General features: G+C 48.1%; 2 protein-coding genes across 2 annotated transcripts in view; both read right to left on the bottom strand.

The window, feature by feature from the left end:
• Window positions 1-5,150, bottom strand: part of rpl37a (ribosomal protein L37a) — a 32,545-nt gene extending 27,395 nt beyond the window's left edge. Inside the window, exon 1 of the mRNA XM_067981537.1 lies at window positions 5,145-5,150. Within this exon, the coding sequence (XP_067837638.1) occupies window positions 5,145-5,150 (6 nt within the window). The remainder of the gene's footprint in view (window positions 1-5,144) is intronic.
• A 760-nt stretch (window positions 5,151-5,910) lies between these two features.
• Window positions 5,911-27,817, bottom strand: part of smarcal1 (SWI/SNF related, matrix associated, actin dependent regulator of chromatin, subfamily a-like 1) — a 38,599-nt gene continuing 16,692 nt past the window's right edge. Inside the window, 4 exon segments of the mRNA XM_067981538.1 lie at window positions 5,911-6,448; window positions 8,773-8,866; window positions 27,656-27,681; window positions 27,683-27,757. Of these exon segments, the coding sequence (XP_067837639.1) occupies window positions 6,230-6,448; window positions 8,773-8,866; window positions 27,656-27,681; window positions 27,683-27,757 (414 nt within the window). The 3' untranslated portion in view covers window positions 5,911-6,229.

Here is a 27,817-nt window from a genome sequence, read left to right as displayed (position 1 = left end):
GACTGGGCCTGCGGCAGGTGGCGAGTGAACCAACATGAGGGAAAAACTTACTTGACCTCGTCCTCACCAATCTACCTGTCGGAAATGCATCTGTCCATGACAGTATTGGTAGGAGTGACCACCGCACAGTCCTCGTGGAGACGACGTCCTGTCTTCGCACTGAGGACACCATCCAACATGTTGTGTGCCACTACCACAGATCTAGCAGCTCAAAACTGGGCATCCATGAGGCGCTGTGGGCCATCAGCAGCAGCAGCAGAATTGTATTCTAGCACAATCTGTAACCTCATGGCCCGGCATATTCCTCACTCGACCATTACCAACAAGCCAGGGGATCAACCCTTGTTCAATGAGGAGTGTAGAAGAGCATGCCAGGAGCAGCACCAGGCATACCTAAAAATTAGGTGCCAACCTGGTGAAGCTACAGCTCAGGACTACATGCATGCTAAACAGCGGAAGCAACATGCTATAGACAGAGCTAAGCAATTCCACAACCAGCGGATCAGATCAAAGCTCTGCAGTCCTGCCACATCCAGTCGTGAATGGTGGTGGACAATTAAACAACTAACGGGAGGAGGAGGCTCTGTAAACATCCCCATCCTCGATGATGGCTGAGTCCAGCACGTGAGTGCAAAAGACAAGGCTGAAGCATTTGCAACCATCTTCAGCCAGAAGTGCCGAGTGGATAATCCATCTCGGCTGCCTCCCGATATCCCCACCATCACAGAAGCCAGTCTTCAGCCAATTCGATTCACTCCACGTGATATCAAGAAACGGCTGAGTGCACTGGATACAGCAAAGGCTATGGGCCCCGACAACATCCCAGCTGTAGTGCTGAAGACTTGTGCTCCAGAACTAGCCGCGCCTCGAGCCAAACTGTTCCAGTACAGCTACAACACTGGCATCTACCCGACAATGTGGAAAATTGCCCAGGTATGTCCTGTCCACAAAAAGCAGGACAAATCCAATCCGGCCAATTACCGCCCCATCATCAGCAAAGTGATGGAAGGTGTCGTCGACAGTGCTATCAAGCGACACTTACTCACCAATAACCTGCTCACCGATGCTCAGTTTGGGTTCCGCCAGGACCACTCGGCTCCAGACCTCATTACAGCCTTGGTCCAAACATGGACAAAAGAGCTAAATTCCAGAGCTGAGGTGAGAGTGACTGCCCTTGACATCAAGGCAGCATTTGACCGAGTGTGGCACCAAGGAGCCCTAGTAATTTTGAAGTCAATGGGAATCAGGGGGAAAACTCTCCGGTGGCTGGAGTCATAGCGAGCACAAAGGAAGATGGTAGTGGTTGTTGGAGACCAATCATCTCAGCCCCAGGACGTTGTTTCAGGAGTTCCTCAGGGCAGTGTCCTAGGCCCAACCATCTTCAGCTGTTTCATCAATGATCTTCCCTCCATCATAAGGTCAGAAATGGGGATGTTCGTTGATGATTGCAGTGTTCAGTTCCATTCGCAACCCCTCAGATAATGAAGCAGTCCGTGCCTGCATGCAGCAAGACCTGGACGACATCCAGGTTTGGGCTGATAAGTGGCAAGTAACATTCGCGCCAAACAAGTGACAGGCAATGACCATCTCCAACAAGAGAGAGTCTAAACACCTCCCCATGACATGCAACGGCATTACCATCGCCGAATCCCCCACCGTCAACATCCTGGGGGTCACCATTGACCAGAAACTTAACTGGACCAGCCATATAAATACTGTGGCTACAGCTGCTAGTCAGAGGCTGGGTATTCTGCGGCGAGTGACTCACCTCCTGACTCCCCAAAGCCTTTCCATCATCTACAAGGCACAAGTCAGGAGTGTGATGGAATACTCTCCACTTGCCTGGATGAATGCAGCTCCAACAACACTCAAGAAGCTCGACACCATCCAGCCCGCTTGATTGGCACCCCATCCACCACCCTAAACATTCACTCCCTCCACCACCGGCGCACTGTGGCTGCATTGTGACAGACTGGATGCAAGGAGGATGTTTCCCCGGGCTGGGGGGCCAGAACGAGGGGTCACAGTCTCAGGATACGGGGTAGGACATTTCAGACTGAGATGAGGAGAAATTTCTTCACTCAGAGGGTAGTGAACCTGTGGAATTCTCTACCACAGAAGGCTTCGATTTCTCGGCACAAAAGGCATCAAGCGGAATGGGGAGAGAGTGGGAATATGGTATTGAGATAGAAGATCAGCCATGATCATATTGAATGGCAGAGCAGACTCGAAGGGCCAAATGGCCTACTCCTGCTCCTATTTTCTATGTTTCTATCTACAGGATGCACTGCAGCAACTCGCCAAGGCTTCTTCAACAGCACCTCCCAAACCCACGACATTACCACCTAGAAGGACAAGAGCAGCAGGCACATGGGAACAACACCACCTGCACGTTCCCCTCCAAGTCACACACCATCCCGACTTGGAAATATATCGCCGTTCCTTCATCATCACTGGATCAAATCTTGGAACTCCCTTCCTAACAGCACTGTGGGAGAACCGTCACCACACGGACTGCAGCGGTTCAAGAAGGCGGCTCACCACCACCTTCTCAAGGACAAATAGGGATGGGCAATAAATGCCGGCTTTGCCAGCGATGCCCACATCCCATGAACGAATAAAAAGAAAATTCATGACCCTCAGAGGGTGGTGAATCTTTGGAATTCTCAACCCCAGAGGGCTGTGGTGGCTCAGTCATTGAGGACATTCAAAACAGAGATCGATAGATTTCTAGATATTAAAGGTATCAAGGGAAATGGAGATAGTGCAGGAAAATGGCGTTGAGATAGAAGATCAGCCATGATCTTGTTGAATGTTGGAGCAGGATCGAGGGGCCGGATGGCCTACTCCTGCTCCTATTTCTTATGTTCTTATGTTCAAGGACACCCAAGTCTCTCTGAACACCAACTATTAATAGTTTCTCACCATTTTAAAAATATTCTGTTTTTCTATTCTTCCTGACAAAGTGAATAACCTCACATTTCCCCACATTATACTCCATCTGCCACCTTCTTGCCCACTCACTTAACCTGTCTATATCCCTTTGCAGACTCTTTGTGTCCTCCTCACAGCTTACTTTCCCACCTAGCTTTGTATCGTCAGCAAACTTGGATACATTACACTCGGTCCCTTCATCTAAGTCATTAATATAGATTGTAAATAGCTGAGGCCCAAGCACTGATCCTTGTGGTACCCCACTAGTTACAGCCTGCCAACCTGAGAATGACCCGTTTATCCCTACTCTCTGTTTTCTGTCCTTTAACCAATCCTCTATCCATGCTAATATATTACCCCCAACCCCATGAGCCCTTATCTTGTGTAACAACCTTTTATGTGGCACCTTATCGAATGCCTTTTGAAAATCTAAATACACAACATCCACTGGTTCCCCTTTATCTACCCTGCTAGTTACATCCTCAAAAAACTAATAGATTTGTCCAACATGATTTCCCTTCCATAAAACCATGTTGACTCTGCCTAATCATATTATGATTTTCTAAGTGCCCTGTTACCACTTCCTTAATAATGGATTCCAGCATTTTCCCTACTACTGATGTCGGTCTAACTGGCCTGTAGTTCCCTGTTTTCTCTCTCCCTCCTTTCTTGAATAGCGGGGTTACATTTTCTACCTTCCAATCCGCTGGGACCGTTCTAGAATCTAGGAAATTCTGGATGATCACAACCAATGCATCCACTATCTCTGCAGCCACCTCTTTTAGAACTCTGGGATGTCGGCCATCAGGTCCAGGGGATTTGTTGGCTTTTAGTCCCATGAATTTTTAAAAAACTTTTTCTTTACTAATATTAATTGCTTTAAGTTCCTCCCTCCCGCTATCCCTTTGGTTCCCCACTATTTCTGGTGTTTTTTTGTGTCTTCTACAGTGAAGACAGACACAAAATATTTGTTTAGAGTCTCTGCCATTTCCTTATTCCCCATTATAATTTCTCCTGTCTCAGCCTCTAAGGGCCCACATTTACTTTCGCTACTCTCTTCCTTTTTACACACTTGTAGAAGCTCCTACAATCTGTTTTTATATTTCTTGCTAGTTTAATCTCCTATTATATTTTCTCCCTTTTTATCAATTTTTTCGTCGTCCTTTGCTGGTTCCTAAAACTCTCCCAATCCTCAGGCTTCCAACTCTTTTTGGTAACATTATAGGCCTCTTCTTTTAATCTAATACTCTCCTTAACTTCTTTAGTTAGCAACGGTGGGATCACTTTTCCCGTGGAGTTTTTGTTCCTCAAGGGAATGTATATTTGTTGAGAATTATGAATTATTTCTTTAAATATTCACCAAATTTTTGTGCTGTAACTCATTGTACAATTGATCGCAGACTTTGTACAAATTGATAACAAATAACAGAAAATGCCATTTTAAAAGTTTTGATTAAATTTATATTTGTAGCCGTTCCACTTTCCTCCATCAGAGGCGCCCACTCCCCAGCCCCGACAAAATGATGGGCCAAACGCTGTATCATTCTATGAACTGCTCATTATTTCAGGAGCAATACAGAGTGCAGAAAGTGCCTTCGGTTACTCGAGCTCGTGCTCAGAGTTTCTGAGGAGCAGCTGGAGTCATTGCAGGGCATACGGGAGGCTGAGAATTTTCTGGATGTGGTTCAGGAGGTGGTCACCCCACAGCGAGCCCAGGACAGTAAGTGGGTTGGTCAGCTGGCAGAGCAGGAAGAGGCAGGCAGTACGGGAAGGTTCCGGGACAGTGGCACTCACTAACTGGTTTTCAGTGTTCAATACTGGAGAAGGTGACGACACCTCAAAGGAGTGCAGTCCAGAACACAGCACCGTGGGGCAGAGGACACAGTGAAGTGTAGGAATGCAGTGGTTCGAGGGGATTCAAGAGTCAGGGGAGTAGACAGGCATTACTGTGACTGTTGACGTGCGTCCCACATGGCGTCGCCTCCCTGGTGCCAGAGTAAAGGACAACAGGGAGAGGATGCAAAATCCATGCTGTATCTGATCTGATTGAGGCATTTGAGCATGTTCCAATCCTCACCCGAATCCTTCACTTTAATAATAAAAGTTACTTGAGATAAACAGCTTTATTATAATGATTTTTTAACAATCAAATTTATCAGAAGTGCATTTGAAACCTCAGTGTATATAAAACATTCTAACTATTCACTTACATTCATTATAACTCCTATTATAATGAAATCTGTGCCCATCAGTCTCAGCACTAATGTTGGGTTTGGTTTGGAAGAAGCAGCAAGTTGTCGATCTTCACTGACTTTATATCAGAGGAGTGGAGCTAATCGCAGACACATGACTGCCCCCCACTGTCTGCCAGCTCAACCCCGGCAAACAGCCCCACCGCCCGGCCCCGCTGTCACACCATCTACAGTCACACCGCCCGGCCCCACCGTCACACCGTCTACAGTCACACCGCCCGGCCCCGCTGTCACACCATCTACAGTCACACCGCCCGGCCCCGCCGTCACACCGTCTACAGTCACACCGCCCGGCCCCGCCGTCACACCGTCTACAGTCACACCGCCCGGCCCCGCCGTCACACCGTCTACAGCCCCACCGCCCGGCCCCGCCGTCACACCGTCTACAGTCACACCGCCCGGCCCCGCCGTCACGCCGTCTACAGTCACACCGCCCGGCCCCACCGTCACACCGTCTACAGCCCCACCGCCCGGCCCCGCCGTCACACCGTCTACAGCCCCACCGCCCGGCCCCGCCGTCACACCGCCCGGCCCCGCCGTCACACCGCCCGGCCCCGCCGTCACACCGTCTACAGTCACACCGCCCGGCTCCTGCTGGGAATGTGCTGGTCTTTGGAGATCTGTCTCCTGGTAAAAGAAACAATAAAAAACTGTAAAAATTCCTCAACCAACTGATTCTCAGTTTCACTCTTTTTAAAAAAAACATTTGTTCCAGTTCAGGATGGAGTTTTTTAATATTTTATTTACAAATTGTGCAATCAGTACGCGATTTACACAGGTCCAGACACAGCGCGCAGACACGGGCCCGCGGAGCGCAGGCACGGGCCCGCGGAGCGCAGGCACGGGCCCGCGGAGCGCAGGCACGGGCCCGCGGAGCGCAGGCACGGGCCCGCGGAGCGCAGGCACGGGCCCGCGGAGCGCAGGCACGGGCCCGCGGCGCGCAGACACGGGCCTGCGGAGCGCAGACACGGCCCCGCGGAGCGCAGACACGGGCCCTCATTGAACTTCTAGAGTTTGAGCCTTATTTCAAATCATTGCTCACTCTATTTCCCAAAATACTCCTCTATCCGCCTCTTCTTAAGGGGACTCTCTGTATAATTAGTTTTTTGGGCAGTGCCGGGGCCAGTGCCGGGGCCAGTGCCGGGGCCAGTGCCGGTATCGAGACAGATATCAGCAGCCTCGAGCAGAAGAGCTTCTTCCTCGTCTTCAGCATCACTGAAAGCCTTTTGAAAAAAGTCAATCACTTTCATTTGCCTCGGAACCTGCAGAGAAACAAAATGCTCGTCAAAAATCAGAGTTACGAAATAATCAGAGTAAAAGTTACCCAATCAGCCTCATCCTTTCACAGGGACCCTGCCTGACAGTCAAAAACACCAAACTCCCTGAATCCACGAGACCAGGAGACAGAGCCCCTGGAGCAGAGCGACTCACAAACCAATATCCCCAAACCCCACCACCAGCAACTCTGGGCAGTGCCCCTCGATCCGGCTCGGTTCAGAGAATCCAGCACAGGCTGCGTTTAGAACTGCAAACCTGCTGGTCAGTGTGGCACAGAGTAAAGCTCCCTCTACACTGTCCCATCAAACACTCCCAGGGCAGGTACAGGGTTAGATACAGAGTAAAGCTCCCTCTACACTGTCCCATCAAACACTCCCAGGGTCAGGTACAGGGTTAGATACAGAGTAAAGCTCCCTCTACACCGTCCCATCAAACACTCCCTGGGCAGGTACAGGGTTAGATACAGAGTAAAGCTCCCTCTACACTGTCCCATCAAACACTCCCTGGGCAGGTACAGGGTTAGATACAGAGTAAAGCTCCCTCTACACCGTCCCATCAAACACTCCCTGGGCAGGTACAGGGTTAGATACAGAGTAAAGCTCCCTCTACACTGTCCCATCAAACACTCCCAGGGCAGGTACAGGGTTAGATACAGAGTAAAGCTCCCTCTACACCGTCCCATCAAACACTCCCTGGGCAGGTACAGGGTTAGATACAGAGTAAAGCTCCCTCTACACTGTCCCATCAAACACTCCCAGGGCAGGTACAGGGTTAGATACAGAGTAAAGCTCCCTCTACACCGTCCCATCAAACACTCCCAGGGCAGGTACAGGGTTAGATACAGAGTAAAGCTCCCTCTACACCGTCCCATCAAACACTCCCAGGGCAGGTACAGCACGGGTTAGATACAGAGTAAAGCTCCCTCTACACTGTCCCATCAAACACTCCCAGGGCAGGTACAGCACGGGTTAGATACAGAGTAAAGCTCCCTCTACACTGTCCCATCAAACACTCCCAGGGCAGGTACAGGGTTAGATACAGAGTAAAGCTCCCTCTACACTGTCCCATCAAACACTCCCAGGGCAGGTACAGGGTTAGATACAGAGTAAAGCTCCCTCTACACCGTCCCATCAAACACTCCCAGGGCAGGTACAGGGTTAGATACAGAGTAAAGCTCCCTCTACACTGTCCCATCAAACACTCCCAGGGCAGGTACAGGGTTAGATACAGAGTAAAGCTCCCTCTACACCGTCCCATCAAACACTCCCAGGGCAGGTACAGGGTTAGATACAGAGTAAAGCTCCCTCTACACTGTCCCATCAAACACTCCCAGGGCAGGTACAGGGTTAGATACAGAGTAAAGCTCCCTCGACACCGTCCCATCAAACACTCCCAGGGCAGGTACAGGGTTAGATACAGAGTAAAGCTCCCTCTACACTGTCCCATCAAACACTCCCAGGGTCAGGTACAGGGTTAGATACAGAGTAAAGCTCCCTCTACACTGTCCCATCAAACACTCCCAGGGTCAGGTACAGGGTTAGATACAGAGTAAAGCTCCCTCTACACTGTCCCATCAAACACTCCCAGGGCAGGTACAGGGTTAGATACAGAGTAAAGCTCCCTCTACACTGTCCCATCAAACACTCCCAGGGCAGGTACAGCACGGGTTAGATACAGAGTAAAGCTCCCTCGACACTGTCCCATCAAACACTCCCTGGGCAGGTACAGCACGGGTTAGATACAGAGTAAAGCTCCCTCGACACTGTCCCATCAAACACTCCCAGGGTCAGGTACAGGGTTAGATACAGAGTAAAGCTCCCTCTACACTGTCCCATCAAACACTCCCAGGGCAGGTACAGGGTTAGATACAGAGTAAAGCTCCCTCTACACTGTCCCATCAAACACTCCCTGGGCAGGTACAGCACGGGTTAGATACAGAGTAAAGCTCCCTCGACACTGTCCCATCAAACACTCCCAGGGCAGGTACAGGGTTAGATACAGAGTAAAGCTCCCTCGACACTGTCCCATCAAACACTCCCAGGGTCAGGTACAGGGTTAGATACAGAGTAAAGCTCCCTCTACACTGTCCCATCAAACACTCCCTGGGCAGGTACAGCACGGGTTAGATACAGAGTAAAGCTCCCTCTACACTGTCCCATCAAACACCCCAGGGCAGGTACAGGGTTAGATACAGAGTAAAGCTCCCTCTACACTGTCCCATCAAACACTCCCAGGGCAGGTACAGGGTTAGATACAGAGTAAAGCTCCCTTTACACTGTCCCATCGAGTTGATGAATAGATTATTTACCTGTTGAAAGTAATCCGTGGTTTCAGTCTCCGAAAAATTGTTTTCTGACAGGCCAGCTTGTCCCAGAATCTTCACCTTCTCCTGAATCATGGGCCTGAGGAAATGGTTAAAGGAGAGTTTAGTGAGTAGCTGCAGGGTTATGCTGGAGATGGGATTGCAGTTTATACAGTAATGGGCTGCACAGGGCTGGGGGAGGGAAGGGGAAGAGGAGAGAGGGAATAGTGTGTTGCTAACACACATCACAGGTCATGTGTCGGCCACGTTGGAGTACAGATTGTTGATTGAGTGAAAGTGGTCCTCTGCGGGAATATCCAAGCATAAAACATTATCTCCAATTCTCATTTATTACTTCAAAAATGGTGGAGTTTTGCCGTGACTATTTCTGCTGGCTCGGGTGTTTGGATTACATAAGAACATAAGAAATAGGAGCAGGAGTAGGCCAATCGGCCCCTCGAGCCTGCTCCGCCATTCAATAAGATCATGGCTGATCTGATCCTAACCTCAAATCTAAATTCATGTCCAATTTCCTGCCCGCTCCCCGAAACCACTAATTCCCTTTACTTCTAGGAAACTGTCTATTTCTGTTTTAAATTTATTTAATGATGTAGCTTCCACAGCTTCCTGGGGCAGCAAATTCCACAGACCTACTACCCTCTGAGTGAAGAAGTTTCTCCTCATCTCAGTTTTGAAAGAGCAGCCCCTTATTCTAAGATTATGCCCCCTAGTTCTAGTTTCACCCATCCTTGGGAACATCCTTACCGCATCCACCCGATCAAGCCCCTTCACAATCTTATATGTTTCAATAAGATCGCCTCTCATTCTTCTGAACTCCAATGAGTAGAGTCCCAATCTACTCAACCTCTCCTCATATGTCCGCCCCCTCATCCCCGGGATTAACCAAGTGAACCTTCTTTGTACTGCCTCGAGAGCAAGTATGTCTTTTCTTAAGTATGGACACCAAAACTGTATGCAGTATTCCAGGTGCGGTCTCACCAATACCTTATATAACTGCAGCAATACCTCCCTGTTTTTATATTCTATTCCCCTAGCAATAAAAGCCAACATTCCGTTGGCCTTCTTGATCACCTGCTGCACCTGCATACTAACTTTTTGATTTTCTTGCACTAGGACCCCCAGATCCCTTTGTACTGCAGTACTTTCCAGTTTCTTGCCATTAAGATAATAATTTGCTCTCTGATTTTTCCTGCCAAAGTGCATAACCTCACATTTTCCAATATTGTATTGCATCTGCCAAATCTCCGCCCACTCACCCAGCCTATCTATATCCCCCTGTAGGTTTTTTATGTCCTCCTCACTCTCTACTTTCCCTCCCATCTTTGTATCATCTACTGGATTGGTAAAAGTTTCTATTCAGGCGGGAGAGCAGGTGAATAGCAAATTTCTGTTTTAAAGAAAAGTTCACAGCACGTACAAAGTTGGTATCTGGAGAGCACCAGTAATCAGATCTCATATCTTATTTAACAATAGACATCGCAATCCAGGGAGCTACTGATTCAAAGTCACAGGCTTCTGAGTTATGTTGAAGAACTGGTAACTTGTAAAAGTATAGATGCCGTCTGTGTATCTTCTGTATTTTTTAAACTTGGTATCCAGTTAGTACATAAGAACATAAGAAATTGGAGCAGGAGTAGGCCAATCGGCCCCTCGAGCCTGCTCCGCCATTCAATAAGATCATGGCTGATCTGATCCCAACCACAAATCTAAAGAACACAAGAAGTAGGAGCAGGACCCGGCCACTCAGCCCCTGGGCCCTCTGCGCCACCCACAGGGCATTGACCGATCCGAACTCAGCTTCATGTCCAATTTCCTGCCCGCTCCCCGTAACCCCTAATTCCCTTTACTTCTCGAAAACTGTCTATTTCTGTTTTAAATTTATCTAATGATGTAGCTTCCACAGCTTCCTGGGGCAGCAAATTCCACAGACCTACCACCCTCTGAGTGAAGAAGTTTCTCCTCATCTCAGTTTTGAAAGAGCAGCCCCTTATTCTAAGATTATGCCCCCAAGTTCTAGTTTCACCCATCCTTGGGAACATCCTTACTGCATCCACCCGATCAAGCCCCTTCACAATCTTATATGTTTCAATAAGATCGCCTCTCATTCTTCTGAACTCCAATGAGTAGAGTCCCAATCTACTCAACCTCTCCTCATATGTCCGCCCCCTCATCCCCGGGATTAACCGAGTGAACCTTCTTTGTACTGCCTCGAGAGCAAGTATGTCTTTTCTTAAGTATGGAGACCAAAACTGTATGCAGTATTCCAGGTGCGGTCTCACCAATACCTTATATAACTGCAGCAATACCTCCCTGTTTTTATATTCTATCCCCCTAGCAATAAAAGTCAACATTCCGTTGGCTTTCTTGATCACCTGCTGCACCTGCATACCAACTTTTTGATTTTCTTGCACGAGGACCCCCAGATCCCTTTGTACTGCAGTACTTTCCAGTCTCTCGCCATTAAGAAAATAACTTGCTCTCTGATTTTTCCTGCCAAAGTGCATAACCTCACATTTTCCAATATTATATTGCATCTGCCAAATCTCCGCCCACTCACCCAGCCTGTCTATATCCCCTTGCAGGTTTTTTATGTCCTCCTCACTCTCTACTTTCCCTCCCATCTTTGTATCATCTACTGGATTGGTAAAAGTTTCTATTCAGGCGGGAGAGCAGGTGAATAGCAAATTTCTGTTTTAAAGAAAAGTTCACAGCACGTACAAAGTTGGTATCTGGAGAGCACCAGTAATCAGATCTCATATCTTATTTAACAATAGACATCGCAATCCAGGGAGCTACTGATTCAAAGTCACAGGCTTCTGAGTTATGTTGAAGAACTGGTAACTTGTAAAAGTATAGATGCCGTCTGTGTATCTTCTGTATTTTTTAAACTTGGTATCCAGTTAGTACATAAGAACATAAGAAATTGGAGCAGGAGTAGGCCAATCGGCCCCTCGAGCCTGCTCCGCCATTCAATAAGATCATGGCTGATCTGATCCCAACCACAAATCTAAAGAACACAAGAAGTAGGAGCAGGACCCGGCCACTCAGCCCCTGGGCCCTCTGCGCCACCCACAGGGCATTGACCGATCCGAACTCAGCTTCATGTCCAATTTCCTGCCCGCTCCCCGTAACCCCTAATTCCCTTTACTTCTCGAAAACTGTCTATTTCTGTTTTAAATTTATCTAATGATGTAGCTTCCACAGCTTCCTGGGGCAGCAAATTCCACAGACCTACCACCCTCTGAGTGAAGAAGTTTCTCCTCATCTCAGTTTTGAAAGAGCAGCCCCTTATTCTAAGATTATGCCCCCAAGTTCTAGTTTCACCCATCCTTGGGAACATCCTTACTGCATCCACCCGATCAAGCCCCTTCACAATCTTATATGTTTCAATAAGATCGCCTCTCATTCTTCTGAACTCCAATGAGTAGAGTCCCAATCTACTCAACCTCTCCTCATATGTCCGCCCCCTCATCCCCGGGATTAACCGAGTGAACCTTCTTTGTACTGCCTCGAGAGCAAGTATGTCTTTTCTTAAGTATGGAGACCAAAACTGTATGCAGTATTCCAGGTGCGGTCTCACCAATACCTTATATAACTGCAGCAATACCTCCCTGTTTTTATATTCTATCCCCCTAGCAATAAAAGTCAACATTCCGTTGGCTTTCTTGATCACCTGCTGCACCTGCATACCAACTTTTTGATTTTCTTGCACTAGGACCCCCAGATCCCTTTGTACTGCAGTACTTTCCAGTCTCTCGCCATTAAGAAAATAACTTGCTCTCTGATTTTTCCTGCCAAAGTGCATAACCTCACATTTTCCAATATTATATTGCATCTGCCAAATCTCCGCCCACTCACCCAGCCTGTCTATATCCCCTTGCAGGTTTTTTATGTCCTCCTCACTCTCTACTTTCCCTCCCATCTTTGTATCATCTGCAAATTTTGATATGTTGCACTCGGTCCCCGGTACGATGCAGTCACATTATCAGTTTCATAGAATCATAGAAATTTACAGCACAGAGGAGGCTATTCAGCCCATTGTGTCCGTGCCGGCTGAAAATGAGCCCCCCAGCCTAATCCCACTTTCCCGCACTCGGTCCGTAGACCTGTGGGTTTCAGCACTTCAGGTGCACATCCAGGTATTTTTAAATGAGTTGAGGGTTTCTGCCTCTCCCACCCTCTCAGGCAGTGAGTTCCAGACCCCCACCACCCTCTGGGGGAAAACATTCTCCTCAGCTCCCCTCTAATCCTTCTACCAATTACTTTAAATCTATGCCCCCTGGTCACTGACCCCTCTGCTAAGGGGAATAAGTCCTTCCTATCCACTCTATCTGGGCCCCTCATAATTTTGTACACCTCAATTAAATCTCCCCTCAGCTTCCTCTGTTCCAAAGAAAACAACCCCAGCCTATCCAATCTTTCCTCACAGCTAAAATTCTCCAGCCCGGGCAACATCCTCGTAAATCTCCTCTGCACCCTCTCTAGTGCAATCACATCTTTCCTGTAATGTGGTGACCAGAACTGTACACAGTACTCAAGCTGTGGCCTAACTAGTGTTTTATACAGTTCCAGCATAACCTCCCTGCTCTTATATCCTATGCCTCGGCTAATAAAGGAAAGTATCCCATATGCCTTCTTAACCACCTTATCTACCTGTCCTGCTACCTTCAGGGATCTGTGAACTTTCTACATCTTGTTTGAGATTCACTGAATTCTTTCACAGCTTGTTGTCTGGTAACAATTGCAGCAAAATGCAACTTACAATTCAAGGGTTAAAGTTGTATGCAAAATTAAGGAACACATTCAGTAGATTATATCTGTTTGTAGCTGTTTTACTGAGAAGTTGGGACTGTGATGAACATCACAAGTAGAATCATGGAATATTTACAGCACAGCTATTCGGCCCATCGAGTCCGTGTCGGCTCTCTGCAACAGCAATCCAGCTAGTCCCACTCCCCCGCCCTTTCCCCATATCCCTGCAAATTTTTTCCTTTCAAGTATTTATCCAGTTCTCTTTTGAAGGCCATGATTGAATCTGCCTCCACCACCCCCTCGGGCAGTGCATTCCAGATCCCAACCACTCGCTGTGTAAAAAAGTTTTTCCTCATGTCACCTTTGGTTCTTTTGCCAGTCACCTTAAATCTATGTCCTCTGGTTCTTGACCCTTCTGCCAATGGGAACAGTTTCTCTCTATCTACTCTGTCTCGACCCTTCATGATTTTGAATACCTCGATCAAAGAGCAGCAGGCACATGGGAACAACACCACCTGCACGTTCCCCTCCAAGTCACACACCATCCCGACTTGGAAATATATCACCGTTCCTTCATCGTCGCTGGGTCAAAATCCTGGAACTCCCTTCCTAACAGCACTGTGGGAGAACCGTCACCACACGGACTGCAGCGGTTCAAGAAGGCGGCTCACCACCACCTTCTCAAGGGCAATTAGGGATGGGCAATAAATGCCGGCCTCGCCAGCGACGCCCACATCCCATGAACGAATGAAAAAAAAAAATCTCCTCTCAACCATCTCTGTTCCAAGGAGAACAATCCCAGCTTCTCCAGTCCATCCATGTAACTGAAGTCCCTCATCCCTGGAATCATTCTAGTAAATCTCTTCTGCACCCTCTCTAAGGCCTTCACATCTTTCCTAAAGTGCGGTGCCCAGAATTAGACACAATGGGCCCGATATTAGCAGGGCTGCGGGTTCTCGGCGGGGGGGCTAGCGGGTGCGTGGGTAACGCGCCCGGTGAAATTAGTCAGCTCCCTGCGCGATCGTAGCATCCAATCCACTAATTGGATCCACTTACCTGCTCCTCCGGGTTCCCCACTGCTGATCTGCGCGTCGGGCGGGCTGCGCATGCGCAGTAAGATCTGTCAGCTGGAGGAGCTCTATTTAAAGGGGCAGTCCTCCACTGACAGATGCTGTAACAAATAGAAAAAAATACAGCATGGAGCAGCCCAGGGGGAAGGCTGCTCCCAGTTTAATGATGCCTCACTCCAGGTATCAATACATAGGGTGAGGAGGAGGGGGAGGACAGAGATCTTCCCCCCGGCGGGCAGGAGGAAGCGGCCTGCCTCTGCCACCAGGAAGGCCTGGCCCGAGGTGGCAGAGGAGGTCACCAGCGCCACCAACATATCGCCCACCTGTATACAGTGCAGGAGGCGGTCCAATGACCTCAGTAGGTCAGCCAAAGTGAGTACACGTAGTCTGTCCCCTACACTCCGTCTGCCACATCACCGCCCCCACCCCACATCTCCTTCTGCACTGCCAACACTACTCTGTCACATCACCCCTCATACCCACTCAAACCCCATCCTCATCTTACCTGCACCTACTCACCTCGCCAGTACTCATCCCGCCACTACCACTCAACCCAATCCTCATACAATCTCATGGCTCTATCTCATACTCACCCTCTCGTGCATCTCTCTCACGGCCAGCCTCACTCAACCTGCCACTACCTGTGCTGCAGCCACAGGGCATGCATCACATATGTGCAGTAGGCAGCGTGAGGCAAACGTGTCGTGAGCATGAAGGGGATGCACAAGGGCGTATGAGGGTTTGTCATGGGTGTTACTTATATTTAATTACTGATCAACTCACATCACATATTATATTGGCACCACTACTGTCACGTCTTTGCGCATCTTGTCTGGTTTGTGCAATAATGCCCGCTCCTGAGGATCACTATGAAGACCCACAACTGATGCCACCCATTGTGTCGCTGCAGAGTGGGTGTAGGTGTATTTGCAGGGCTCTTTTGCGCAGACGGCTGAGAGACGTCGGTGATGTCCCCGGTTGCACCCTGGAAGGATGCGGAGGAGAGGTTGTTGAGGGCAGTGGTGACTTTGACAGCGACAGGTAAGAAGATGGTGCTCGGGCCAGCCGGGAGCAGCTTGGCATGAAGGAGGCTGCAGATGTCCACGGCTACATGTCGGGTGACTCTGAGCCTCCGTGTGCACTGCTGCTCAGAGAGGTCCAGGAAGCTGAGCCTCGGTCTGTGGACCCTGTGGCGAGGGTAGTGCCCTCTGCGACGCATCTCTCTCTGCGGTAGCCCTCCCTCCTGCTGTACAGGTGGACGTGTGACAGCACTCTGTTGTGGAGCTCCACGTGTCAGAGGTGGACGGCGTGGATGGCGAGGCTGGTGATGCTGTTCGCCCTCCGAGGAGGTCATGACTGCAGCTACGGCGGCCCCCATCCGCAATATGTACATCTGAGGGGGTCCGCAAGGTAGTTACATGTCTCCGGACCCCGGGGTAAGTGTGCAAGTCGGTGAATTTTATTGTCAGGAGGAGGGTGGTGGAGGCCAAACTTTGTCCCAAGTGACAGAGTGGCCTCCTGCAATGGGTGAGGGTCTCCCCCCCACCTGTTAAATGGACCTTTGCAGCTGCCACAGGCTGACAGCTGCAACACGTCCATTTCAACTCGGAGTGTTCCCCCAGTGTGGGAAACAGTCCCAGTTTGCTCTAAAATCCCACCCCTCCTCACATAATCCCTTAATCAGGTCAGTTAATGACCTGAAATACCTAAATAAATACTTTCAAGTGGCATCCCGCTGGCTTTAATTGCCTGCAGGATTCCCACCAGCGGGGGCTGCGCGCGCACGCCGGCGCGTCAGTGGGGAACCCGGAAATGCGTGGGTTCGAGGCGGGTTCCGGTCCAGCTCCGGGATTTCACGATTTTCGGGGCCCCCCGCCGGGAACACACCCGATAGCGGGTGCTAAAATGCTGCCCAATACTCCAGTTGTGACCGAACCAGTGTTTTATAAAGGTTCATCATAACTTCCATACTTTTGTACTCTCTGCCTCTATTTATAAAGCCCAGGATCCCGTGTACTTTTTTAAACACTTTCTCAACCTGCTCTGCCACCATCAAAGACCTGTGCATATGTACCCCCAGATCTCTCGGTTCCTGTACCCCCTTAAGAATTGTGCCCTCTAGTTTATATTGCCTCTCCTCGTTCTTCCTACCACTATCTCTTATGTTCTTATAATCAAGGGATATGGGGATCGGGCAGGAAAGTGGAGTTGAGGTGAAGATCAGCCATGATCTGATTGAATGGCGGAGCAGGCTCGAGGGGCCGAATGACCTACTCCTGCTCCTATTTCTTCTGTTCTTAAAATATATCACTTCGCATTTTTCTGCGTTAAATTTGATCCGCCACGTGTCCGCCCATTCCACCAGCCTGTCTATATCCTCTTGAAGTCTATCACTATCCTCCTCACTGTTCACTACACTTCCAAGTTTTGTGTCATCTGTAAATTTTGAAATTGTGCCCTGTACACCCAAGTCCAAGTCAGTAATATATATCAAGAAAAGCAGTGGTCCCAGCACCGACCCCTGGGGAACACCACTGTACACCTCCCTCCAGTCCGAAAAACAACCGTTCACCACTACTCTCTGTTTCCTGTCACTGAACCAATTTCGTATCCGTGCTGTCACTGCCCCCTTTATGCCATGGGCTTCAACTTTGCTAACAAGCCTATTATGTGGCACTTTATCAAACGCCTTTTGAAAGTCCATATATATCACATCAACTGCACTGCCCTGATCGAGCCTCTCTGTTACCTCATCAAAAAACTGAATCAAGTTAGTTAAACACGATTTGCCTTTAACAAATCCGTGCTGGCTTTCCCTAATCAATCCACACTCGTCCAAGTGACTGTTATAGAATCATAGAATCATAGAAGTTACAACATGGAAACAGGCCCTTCGGCCCAACATGTCCATGTCGCCCAGTTTATACCACTAAGCTAGTCCCAATTGCCTGCACTTGGCCCATATCCCTCGATACCCATCTTCCCCATGTAACTGTCCAAATGCTTTTTAAAAGACAAAATTGTACCCGCCTCTACTACTGCCTCTGGCAGCTCGTTCCAGACACTCACCACCCTTTGAGTGAAAAAATTGCCCCTCTGGACCCTTTTGTATCTCTCCCCTCTCACCTTAAATCTGTGCCCCCTCGTTATAGACTCCCCTACCTTTGGGAAAAGATTTTGACTATCGACCTTATCTATGCCCCTCATTATTTTATAGACTTCTATAAGATCTCCCCTTAACCTCCTACTCTCCAGGGAAAAAAGTCCCAGTCTGTCTAACCTCTCCCTGTAAGTCAAACCATCAAGTCCCGGTAGCATCCTCGTAAATCTTTTCTGCACTCTTTCTAGTTTAATAATATCCTTTCTATAATAGGGTGACCAGAACTGTACACAGTACTCCAAGTGTGGCCTCACCAATGCCCTGTACAACTTCAACAAGACATCCCAACTCCTGCATTCAATGTTCTGACCAATGAAACCAAGCATGCTGAATGCCTTCTTCACCACCCTATCCACCTGTGACTCCACTTTCAAGGAGCTATGAATCTGTACTCCCAGATCTCTTTGTTCTATAACTCTCCCCAACGCCCTACCATTAACGGAGTAGGTCCTGGCCCGATTCGATCTACCAAAATGCAGCACCTCACATTTATCTAAATTAAACTCCATCTGCCATTCATCGGCCCACTGGCCCAATTTATCAAGATCCCGTTGCAATCCTAGATAACCTTCTTCACTGTCCACAATGCCACCAATCTTGGTGTCATCTGCAAACTTACTAACCATGCCTCCTAAATTCTCATCCAAATCATTAATATAAATAACAAATAACAGCGGACCCAGCACCGATCCCTGAGGCACACCGCTGGACACAGGCATCCAGTTTGAAAAACAACCCTCTACAACCACCCTCTGTCTTCTGTCGTCAAGCCAATTTTGTATCCAATTGGCTACCTCACCTTGGATCCCATGAGATTTAACCTTATGTAACAACCTACCTTGCGGTACCTTGTCAAATGCTTTGCTGAAGTCCATGTAGACCACGTCTACTGCACAGCCCTCATCTATCTTCTTGGTTACCCCTTCAAAAAACTCAATCAAATTCGTGAGACATGATTTTCCTCTCACAAAAACCATGCTGACTGTTCCTAATTAGTCCCTGCCTCTCCAAATGCCTGTAGATCCTGTCCCTCAGAATACCCTCTAACAACTTACCCACTACAGATGTCAGGCTCACCGGTCTGTAGTTCCCAGGCTTTTCCCTGCCGCCCTTCTTAAACAAAGGCACAACATTTGCTACCCTCCAATCTTCAGGCACCTCACCTGTAGCGGTGGATGATTCAAATATCTCTGCTAGGGGACCCGCAATTTCCTCCCTAACCTCCCATAACGTCCTGGGATACATTTCATCAGGTCCCGGAGAGTTATCTACCTTGATGACTGTTAATTCTGTCCCGGATTTCCCCACCATTGAGGTTAAACTGACTGGCCTGTAGTTACTGGGTTTATCCTTACACCCTTTTTTGAACAAGGGTGTAACATTTGCAATTCTCCAGTCCTCTGGCACCACCCCCGTATCTATGGATGTTTGAAAGATTATGGCCAGTACCTCCGCAATTTCCACCCTTACTTCCCTCAGCAACTTGGAATGCATCCCATCCGGACCGGATGACTTATCCATTTTAAGTACAGCCAGCCTTTCTAGTACCTCCTCTTTATCAAATTTTAGCTCATCCAGTATCTCAACTACATAAGAACAAAAGAAATAGGAGCAGGAGCAGGCCATCCGGCCCCTCGACCCTGCTCCACCATTCAACAAGATCATGGCTGATCTTCTACCTCTACACCATTTTCCTGCACCATCCCCATATCCCTTGATACCTTTAATATCTAGAAATCTATCGATCTCTGTTTTGAATGTACTCAATGACTGAGCCTCCACGGCCCTGGGGTCGAGAATTCCAAAGATTCACCACCCTCTGAGTGAAGAAATTTCTCCTCCTCTCAGTCCTAAATGGCCGACCCTTTATTCTGAGACTGTGACCCCTGGTTCTAGATTCCCCAGCCATCGGGAAACATCAGCCCTGCATCTACCCTGTTGAGCCCTGTAAGAATTTTGTATGTTTCAATGAGATCACCTCTCATTCTTCTAAATTCGAGAGAATACAGGCCTAGTCTACTCAATCTCTCCTCATACAACAATCCCGCCATCCCAGGAATCAGTCTGGTGAACCTTCGCTGCACTCCCTCTATGGCAAGTATATCCTTTCTTAGGTAAGGAGACCAAAACTGTACACAATACTCCAGGTGTGGTCTCACCAAGGCCCTGTATAATTGCAGTAAGACATCTTTACTCCTGTACTCAAATCCTCTTGTAATAAAGGCCAACATATCATTTGCCTTCCTAATCGCTTGCTGCCCCTGCATGTTAGCTTTCAGTGACTCATGTACAAGGACATCCAGGTCCCTTTGAACATCAACATTTCCCAATCTCTCACCATTTAAAAAATACTCTGCATTTCTGTTTTTCCTACCAAAGTGGATAACTTCACATTTTTCCACATTATATTCCATCTGCCATGTTCTTGCCCACTCACTTAGCCTGTCTATATCCCCTTGAAGCCTCTTTGCATCTGCCTCACAACTCACATTCCCACCTAGTTTTGTGTCATCAGCAAACTTGGAAATATTACATTTGGTCCCCTCATCCAAATCATTGATCTAGATTGTGAATAGCTGGGGCCCAAGCACCGATCCCTGCGGTACCCCACTAGTCACAGTCTGCCATCCTGAAAAAGACCCATTTATTCCTACTCTCTGTTTTCTGTCTGTTAACCCATTCTCAATCCATGCCAGTATATTACCCCTAATTCCATGTGCTCTAACTTTGTTCACCAACCTCCTGTGTGGGACCTTATCGAAAGCCTTCTGAAAATCCAAATACACCATATCCACTACCTCCTCTTTTACTGAGACTCTGGCAGCATCTTCTTCCTTGGCAAAGACAGATGCAAAGTACTCATTTAGTACCTCAGCCATGCCCTCTGCCTCCAAGAGTACATCTTTTTGGTCCCTAATCAGCCCCACCCCTCCCCTTACTACCCGTTTACTGTTTACATGCCTGTAGAAGACTTTTGGATTCCCTTTTATGTTGGCCGCCAGTCTATTCTCATACTCTCTCTTTGCCCCTCTTATTTCCTTTTTCACTTCCCCTCTGAACTTTCTATATTCAGCCTGGTTTTCACTTGTGTTATCAACCTGACATCTGTCATACGCCCCCTTTTTTCTGCTTCATCTTACTCTCTATCTCTTTCGTCATCCAGGGAGCTCTGGTCTTAGTTGCCCTACCTTTCTCCCTCTTGAGAATGTATCCAGATTGTACCCAAACCATCTCCTCTTTAAAGGCCGCCCACTGTTCAATTACAGTTTTGCCTGCCAATCTATGATTCCAATTTACCCGGGGCCAGATCAGTTCTCATCCCACTGAAATTGGCCCTCCTCCAATTAAGTATTTTTACTCTAGATTGCTCCTAATCTAAACTTTATGATACTATGATCGCTGTTCCCTAAATGTTCCCCCACTGACACTTACTCCACTTGGCCCACCTCATTCCCCAGAACTCGATCCAGCAATGCCTCCTTCCTCATTGGGCCGGAAACATACTGATCAAGAAAGTTATCCTAAACACATTTCAAAAATTCCTCCCCCTCTGTGCCCCTTATATTATTATTGTTATCCCAGTCTATATTAGGATAGTTGAAGTCCTCAGTTATCACCACTCTAGGGCTCTTGCACGTCTCTGTAATTTCCCTGCAAATTTGCTCCTCTATATCCTTCCCACTAGTTGGTGGCCTATAGAATACACCCAGTAGCGTAATGGCACCTCTATTGTTCCTTAACTCTAACCAAATAGATTCTGTCCTTGTCCTCCAGGACATCCTCTCTCTCCAGCATTGCAATATTCTCCTTAATCAATACTGCCACCCCCCCTCCTTTCTTCCCTTCCCTATCTTTCCTGAACACCTTGTATCCAGGAATAGTTAGTACCCAATCCTGCCCTTTTTTGAGCCACCTTCAGCCAGAAGTGCCGAGTGGATGATCCATCTCAGCCTCCTCCCGATATCCCCACCATCACGGAAGCCAGTCTTCAGCCAATTCGATTCACTCCACGTGATATCAAGAAACGGCTGAGTGCACTGGATACAGCAAAGGCTATGGGCCCCGACAACATCCCGGCTGTAGTGCTGAAGACTTGTGCACCAGAACTAGCTGCGCCTCTAGCCAAACTGTTCCAGTACAGCTACAACACTGGCATCTACCCGACAATGTGGAAAATTGCCCAGGTATGTCCTGTCCACAAAAAAGCAGGACAAATCCAATCTGGCCAATTACCGTCCCAATCAGTCTACTCTCAATCATCAGCAGAGTGATGGAAGGTGTCGTCGACAGTGCTATCAAGTGGCACTTACTCACCAATAACCTGCTCACCGATGCTCAGTTTGGATTGCACGAGAACCACTCAGCTCCAGACCTCATTACAGCCTTGGTCCAAACATGGACAAAAGAGCTGAATTCCAGAGGTGAGGTGAGAGTGACTGCCCTTGACATCAAGGCAGCATTGACCGAGTGTGGCACCAAGGAGTCCGAGTAAAACTGAAATCAATGGGAATCGGGGGAAAACTCTCCAGTGGCTGGAGTCATACCTAGCACAAAGGAAGATGGTAGTGGTTGTTGGAGGCCAATCATCTCAGCCCCAGGACATTGCTGCAGGAGTTCCTCAGGGCAGTGTCCTAGGCCCAACCATCTTCAGCTGCTTCATAAAATCATAGAAAGGTTACAGCACAGAAGGAGGCCTTTCAGCCCATCAAGTCCATGCCAGCTCCATGTAAGAGCAATCCAGCTAGTTCCACTCCCCCGCCCTTTCCCCGTAGCCCTGCACATTTTTTCCTTTCAAGTACTTATCCAGTTCCCTTTTGAAGGCCATGATTGAATCTGCCTCCACCACCCCCTCGGGCAGTGCATTCCAGATCCTAACCACTCGCTACGTAAAAAAGCTTTTCCTCATGTCACCTTTGGTTCTTTTCCCAATCACCTTAAATCCATGTCCTCTGGTTCTTGACCCTTCCACCAATGGGAACAGTTTCTCTCTATCCACTCTGTTTAGACCCTTCATGATTTTGAACACCTCGATCAAATCTCCTCACAACCGTCTCTGTTCCAAGGAGAACAACCCCAGCTTCTCCAGTCTATCCACGTAACTAAAGTCCCTCATCCCTGGAATCATTCTCGTAAATGACCTTCCCTCCATCATAAGGTCAGAAATGGGGATGTTCGCTGATGATTGCACAGTGTTCAGTTCTATTCGCAATCCCTCAGATAATGAAGCAGTCCGTGCCCGCATGCAGCAAGACCTGAACAACATCCAGGCTTGGGCTGATAAGTGGCAAATAACATTTGCGCCAGACAAGTGCCAGGCAATGACCATCTCCAACAAGAGAGAATTTAACCACCTCCCCTTGACATTCAACGGCATTACCATCGCCGAATCCCCCACCGTCAACATCCTGGGGGTCACCACTGATCAGAAACTTAACTGGACCAGCCATATAAATACTGTGGCTACAAGAGCAGGTCAGAGGCTGGGTATTCTGCGGCGAGTGACTCACCTCCTGACTCCCCAAAGCCTTTCCATCATCTACAAGGCACAAGTCAGGGGTGTGATGGAATACTCTCCACTTGCCTGGATGAGTGCAGCTCCAACAACACTCAAGAAGCTCGACACCATCCAGGATAAAGCAGCCCGCTTGATTGGAACCCCATCCACCATCCTAAACATTCACTCCCTTCACCACCGGCGCACTGTGGCTGCAGTGTGTACCATCCACAGGATGCACTGCAGCAACTCGCCAAGGCTTCTTCAACAGCACCTCCCAAACCCGCGACCTCTACCACCTAGAAGGACAAGGGCAGCAGGCACATGGGAACAACACCACCTGCACATTACCCGCTGGCCCAACCATGGTTAACAAAAGAAATTAATGATAGTATTAGATCCAAAGAGGAGTCATATAAAGTTGCCAGAAAAAGTAGCAAGCCTGAGGATTGGGAGCAGTTTAGAATTCAGCAAAAAAGGACCAAGAGATTGATGAAGAGGGGAAAAATAGAGTATGAGAGTAAACTTGCAAGGAACATAAAAGTGGACTGTAAAAGCTTTTACAAGTATGTAAAAAGAAAAAGATTAGTGAAGACAAATGTAGGTCCCTTACAGTCAGAAACGGGAGAATTTATAATGGGGAACAAGGAAATGGCAGAGCAATTAAACAAATACTTTGGTTCTGTCTTCACGGAAGAGGACACAAATAACTTCCCAGAAATACTAGGGAACCAAGGGACTAGTGAGAAGGAGGAATTAAAGGAAATTAGTATTGATAAAAAAAATAGTGCTGGAGAAATTAATGGGACTGAAAGCCGATAAATCCCCAGGGCCTGATAATCTGCATCCCAGAGTACTAAAAGAGGTAGCCATGGAAATAGTGGATGCATTAGTTGTCATCGTCCAAAATTCTATAGATTATGGAACAGTTCCTGCAGATTGGAGGGTGGCAAATGTAACGCCACTATTTAAAAAAGGAGGGAGAGAAAACAGGGAACTACAGACCAGTTAGCCTAACATCAGTAGTAGGGAAAATGCTAGAGTCCATTATAAAGGATGTGATAACAGGACACTTAGAAAATATCAACGGGATTAGACAAAGTCAACATGGATTTATGAAAGGGAAATCATGTTTGACAAACCGACTGGAGTTTTTTGAGGACGTAACTGGTAGAATAGATAAGGGAGAACCAGTGGATGTGGTTTATTTAGATTTTCAGAAGGCCTTTGATAAAGTCCCACAGAAGAGGTTAGTGTGTAAAATTAAAGCACATGGGATTGGGGGTAATATACTGGCATGGATTGAAAATTGGTTAACAGAAAGTAGGAATAAATGGGTCTTTTTCGGGGTGGCAGGTGGTGACTAGTGGGGTACCGCAGGGATCAGTGCTTGGGCCCCAGCTATTCACAATATATATCAATGATTTGGATGAGGGAACCAAATGTGATACAGAATCGGTTTATACCCCTGAGGGGCAAGAACTCTACTTGCCAAAAAAAACAGCCATGGACAACTAAAGAGGTAAGGGACAGTATAAGACATAAGGAAAGGGCATACAAAAAGGCAAAAAATGGCACAGATCCTGGCGAATGGGAAAGATACAAAGATCAACAAAGGGTCACAAAACAGATAGTAAGAGTTACATTAGGAAAAAGAGGGTGGTCAGGAGCAGTGTTGGCCCCTTAAAAACTGAAAGTGGGGATATTGTCATTGACAATGGGGAAATGGCGGACATGTTGAATAATTACTTTGCGTCAGTATTTACAGCAGAAAAAGAGGATAGCATGCCGGAAATCCCAAGAAAACTAATATTGAATCGGGGACAGGGACTCGATAAAATTAACATAAGTAAAACAACAGTAATGAAGAAAATAATAGCACTAAAGAGTGACAAATCCCCAGGACCAGATGGTTTCCATCCCAGGGTTTTAAAGGAAGTAGGTGAGCACATTGCAGATGCCCTAACTATAATCTTTCAAAGTTCTCTAGATTCAGGAACTGTCCCTCTAGATTGGAAAATTGCACATGTCACTCCGCTTTTTAAGAAAGGAGAGAGAGGGAAACCGGGGAATTATAGACCAGTTAGCCTAACATCTGTTGTGGGGAAAATGCTGGAATCTATAATTAAGGATAGGGTGACTGAACACCTCGAAAATTTTCAGTTAATCAGAGAGAGCCAGCATGGATTTGTGAAAGGTAGGTCGTGCCTGACAAACCTGATTGAATTTTTTGAAGAGGTGACTAAAGTAGTGGACAGGGGAATGTCAATGGATGTTATTTATATGGACTTCCAGAAGGCATTTGATAAAGTCCCACTTAAGAGACTGTTAGCTAAGATAGAAGCCCATGGAATCGAGGGAAAAGTACGGACTTGGTTAGGAAGTTGGCTGAGCAAAAGGCGACAGAGAGTAGGGATAATGGGAAGGTCCTCACATTGGCAGGATGTGACTAGTGGAGTCCCGCAGGGATCTGTCTTGGGGCCTCAATTATTCACAATATTTATTAACGACTTAGATGAAGGCATAGAAAGTCTCATATCTAAGTTTGCCGACGACACAAAGATTGGTGGCATTGTAAGCAGTGTAGATGAAAACATAAAATTACAAAGGGATATTGATAGATTAGGTGAATGGGCAAAACTGTGGCAAATGGAATTCAATGTAGACAAATGTGAGGTCGTCCACTTTGGATCAAAAAAGGATAGAACAGGGTACTTTCTAAATGGTAAAAAGTTAAAAACAGTGGATGTCCAAAGGGACTTAGGGTTTCAGGTACATAGATCATTGAAGTGTCATGAACAGGTGCAGAAAATAATCAATAAGGCTAATGGAATGCTGGCCTTTATATCTCGAGGACTAGAGTACAAGGGGGCAGAAGTTATGCTGCAGCTATACAAAACCCTGGTTAGACCACACCTGGAGTACTGTGAGCAGTTCTGGGCACCGCACCTTCGGAAGGACATATTGGCCTTGGAGGGAGTGCAGCGTAGGTTTACTAGAATGATACCCGGGCTTCAAGGATTAAGTTACGAGGAGAGATTACACAAATTGGGGTTGTATTCTCTCGAGTTTCGAAGGTTAATGGGTGATCTGATTGAAGTTTATAAGATATTAAGGGGAACGGATAGGGTGGATGGAGAGAAACTATTTCCGCTGGTTGGGGATTCTAGGAGTAGGGGGCACAGTCTAAAAATTAGAGCCAGACCTTTCAGGAGCGAGGTTAGAAAACATTTCTACACACAAAGGGTTGTAGAAGTTTGGAACTCTCTTCTGCAAACGGCAATTGATACTAGCTCAATTGCTAAATTTAAATCTGAGATAGATAGCTTTTTGGCAACCAAAGGTATTAAGGGATATGGGCCAAAGGCAGGTATATGGAGTTAGATCACAGATCAGCCATGATCTCATCAAATGGCGGAGCAGGCACGAGGGGCTGAATGGCCTACTCCTGTTCCTGCGTTACTATGTAATATTTCCAAGTTTGCTGACGACACAAATCTAGGTGGGATTGTGAGTTGTGAGGAGGATGCAAAGAGGTTTCAAGGCGATTTAGACAAGTTGAGTGAGTGGGCAAATACATGGCAGATGCAGTAAAAAAAAAATTAGCACAGCTTCCTTTCTTTTATTAAATCTGTCTTTAGCATTCGAATTACTCTCTGGTTCGTGGCCATCGTGTATTGTGGTCCAACTTGCATTTAACGTTTGGAATCCAACATGGCCACCTCGAGTTATCGAGTGACGTCTTTAGGAACACCCTGCGGGGCAGTAATGAGAGGCCTGGTCTGTCTCACATCATTCACTGCTCTCCCCTCTCATTCCTCCTCAGCTTCATCTTCCTCACCCCCCTGCAACCCGTCCCCCCGACCCCCTCCCCGTCCCCCCGACCCCCCTCCCTGTACCCCCGACCCCCCTCCCCGTTCCCCCAGAACCCCCCACCCCCGTCCCCCCACGCACTCCCTGCTGTCCTCCCCTCCCCCCTCACGTTCCCCGTCCTCGTCCCCACCACACCCCACCCGTCCCCCACCCCACCCGTCCCCCCGACCCCCCTCCCCACCACACCCCTCCCCCGACCCCCCTCCCACCCCTCCCCCCGACCCCCCTCCCCCCCCTCCCCCCCACCCGACCCCCCCTCCCCCCCACACTGTCCCAGTCCCCCAACAATACTCCCGCAACCCCTCCCCCACCCCCCACCCCCCCCCCGCACCCTCCCCCACGCCCCACCCCTCCCCCGCACCCTCCCCCACGCCCCACCCCTCCCCCGCACCCTCCCCCGCACCCCTCCACTGTCCACTGTCTGAAGGATAAGAATGAACTAACGGTTACCGTGGCCAGGAGGGGAGCTTCACTCGTTCTCGTGTAACACGGACAGAGTCGGCTGGCCACACAACTCACCAGAGATAATCGTCTGCGGTTCTCCTGGGCCACGAGGTAATGAATATCCACACAGCTGGTTTGCCCAATGCGATGAACCCGATCTTCAGCCTGAATCAGGACCTAAAGTACCAGGAAATAGGAGAAGAGCGAAGTGTCAGCGGGAGTATGAACTGATCGGGG

The sequence above is a fragment of the Heptranchias perlo genome, unplaced genomic scaffold (genome assembly GCF_035084215.1).
Source record: "Heptranchias perlo isolate sHepPer1 unplaced genomic scaffold, sHepPer1.hap1 HAP1_SCAFFOLD_773, whole genome shotgun sequence".
Taxonomy (NCBI): Eukaryota; Metazoa; Chordata; class Chondrichthyes; order Hexanchiformes; family Hexanchidae; genus Heptranchias; species Heptranchias perlo.
The sequence above is the reverse complement of the archived record's forward strand: the minus strand, read 5'-3'. Positions and strand labels throughout refer to the sequence as shown.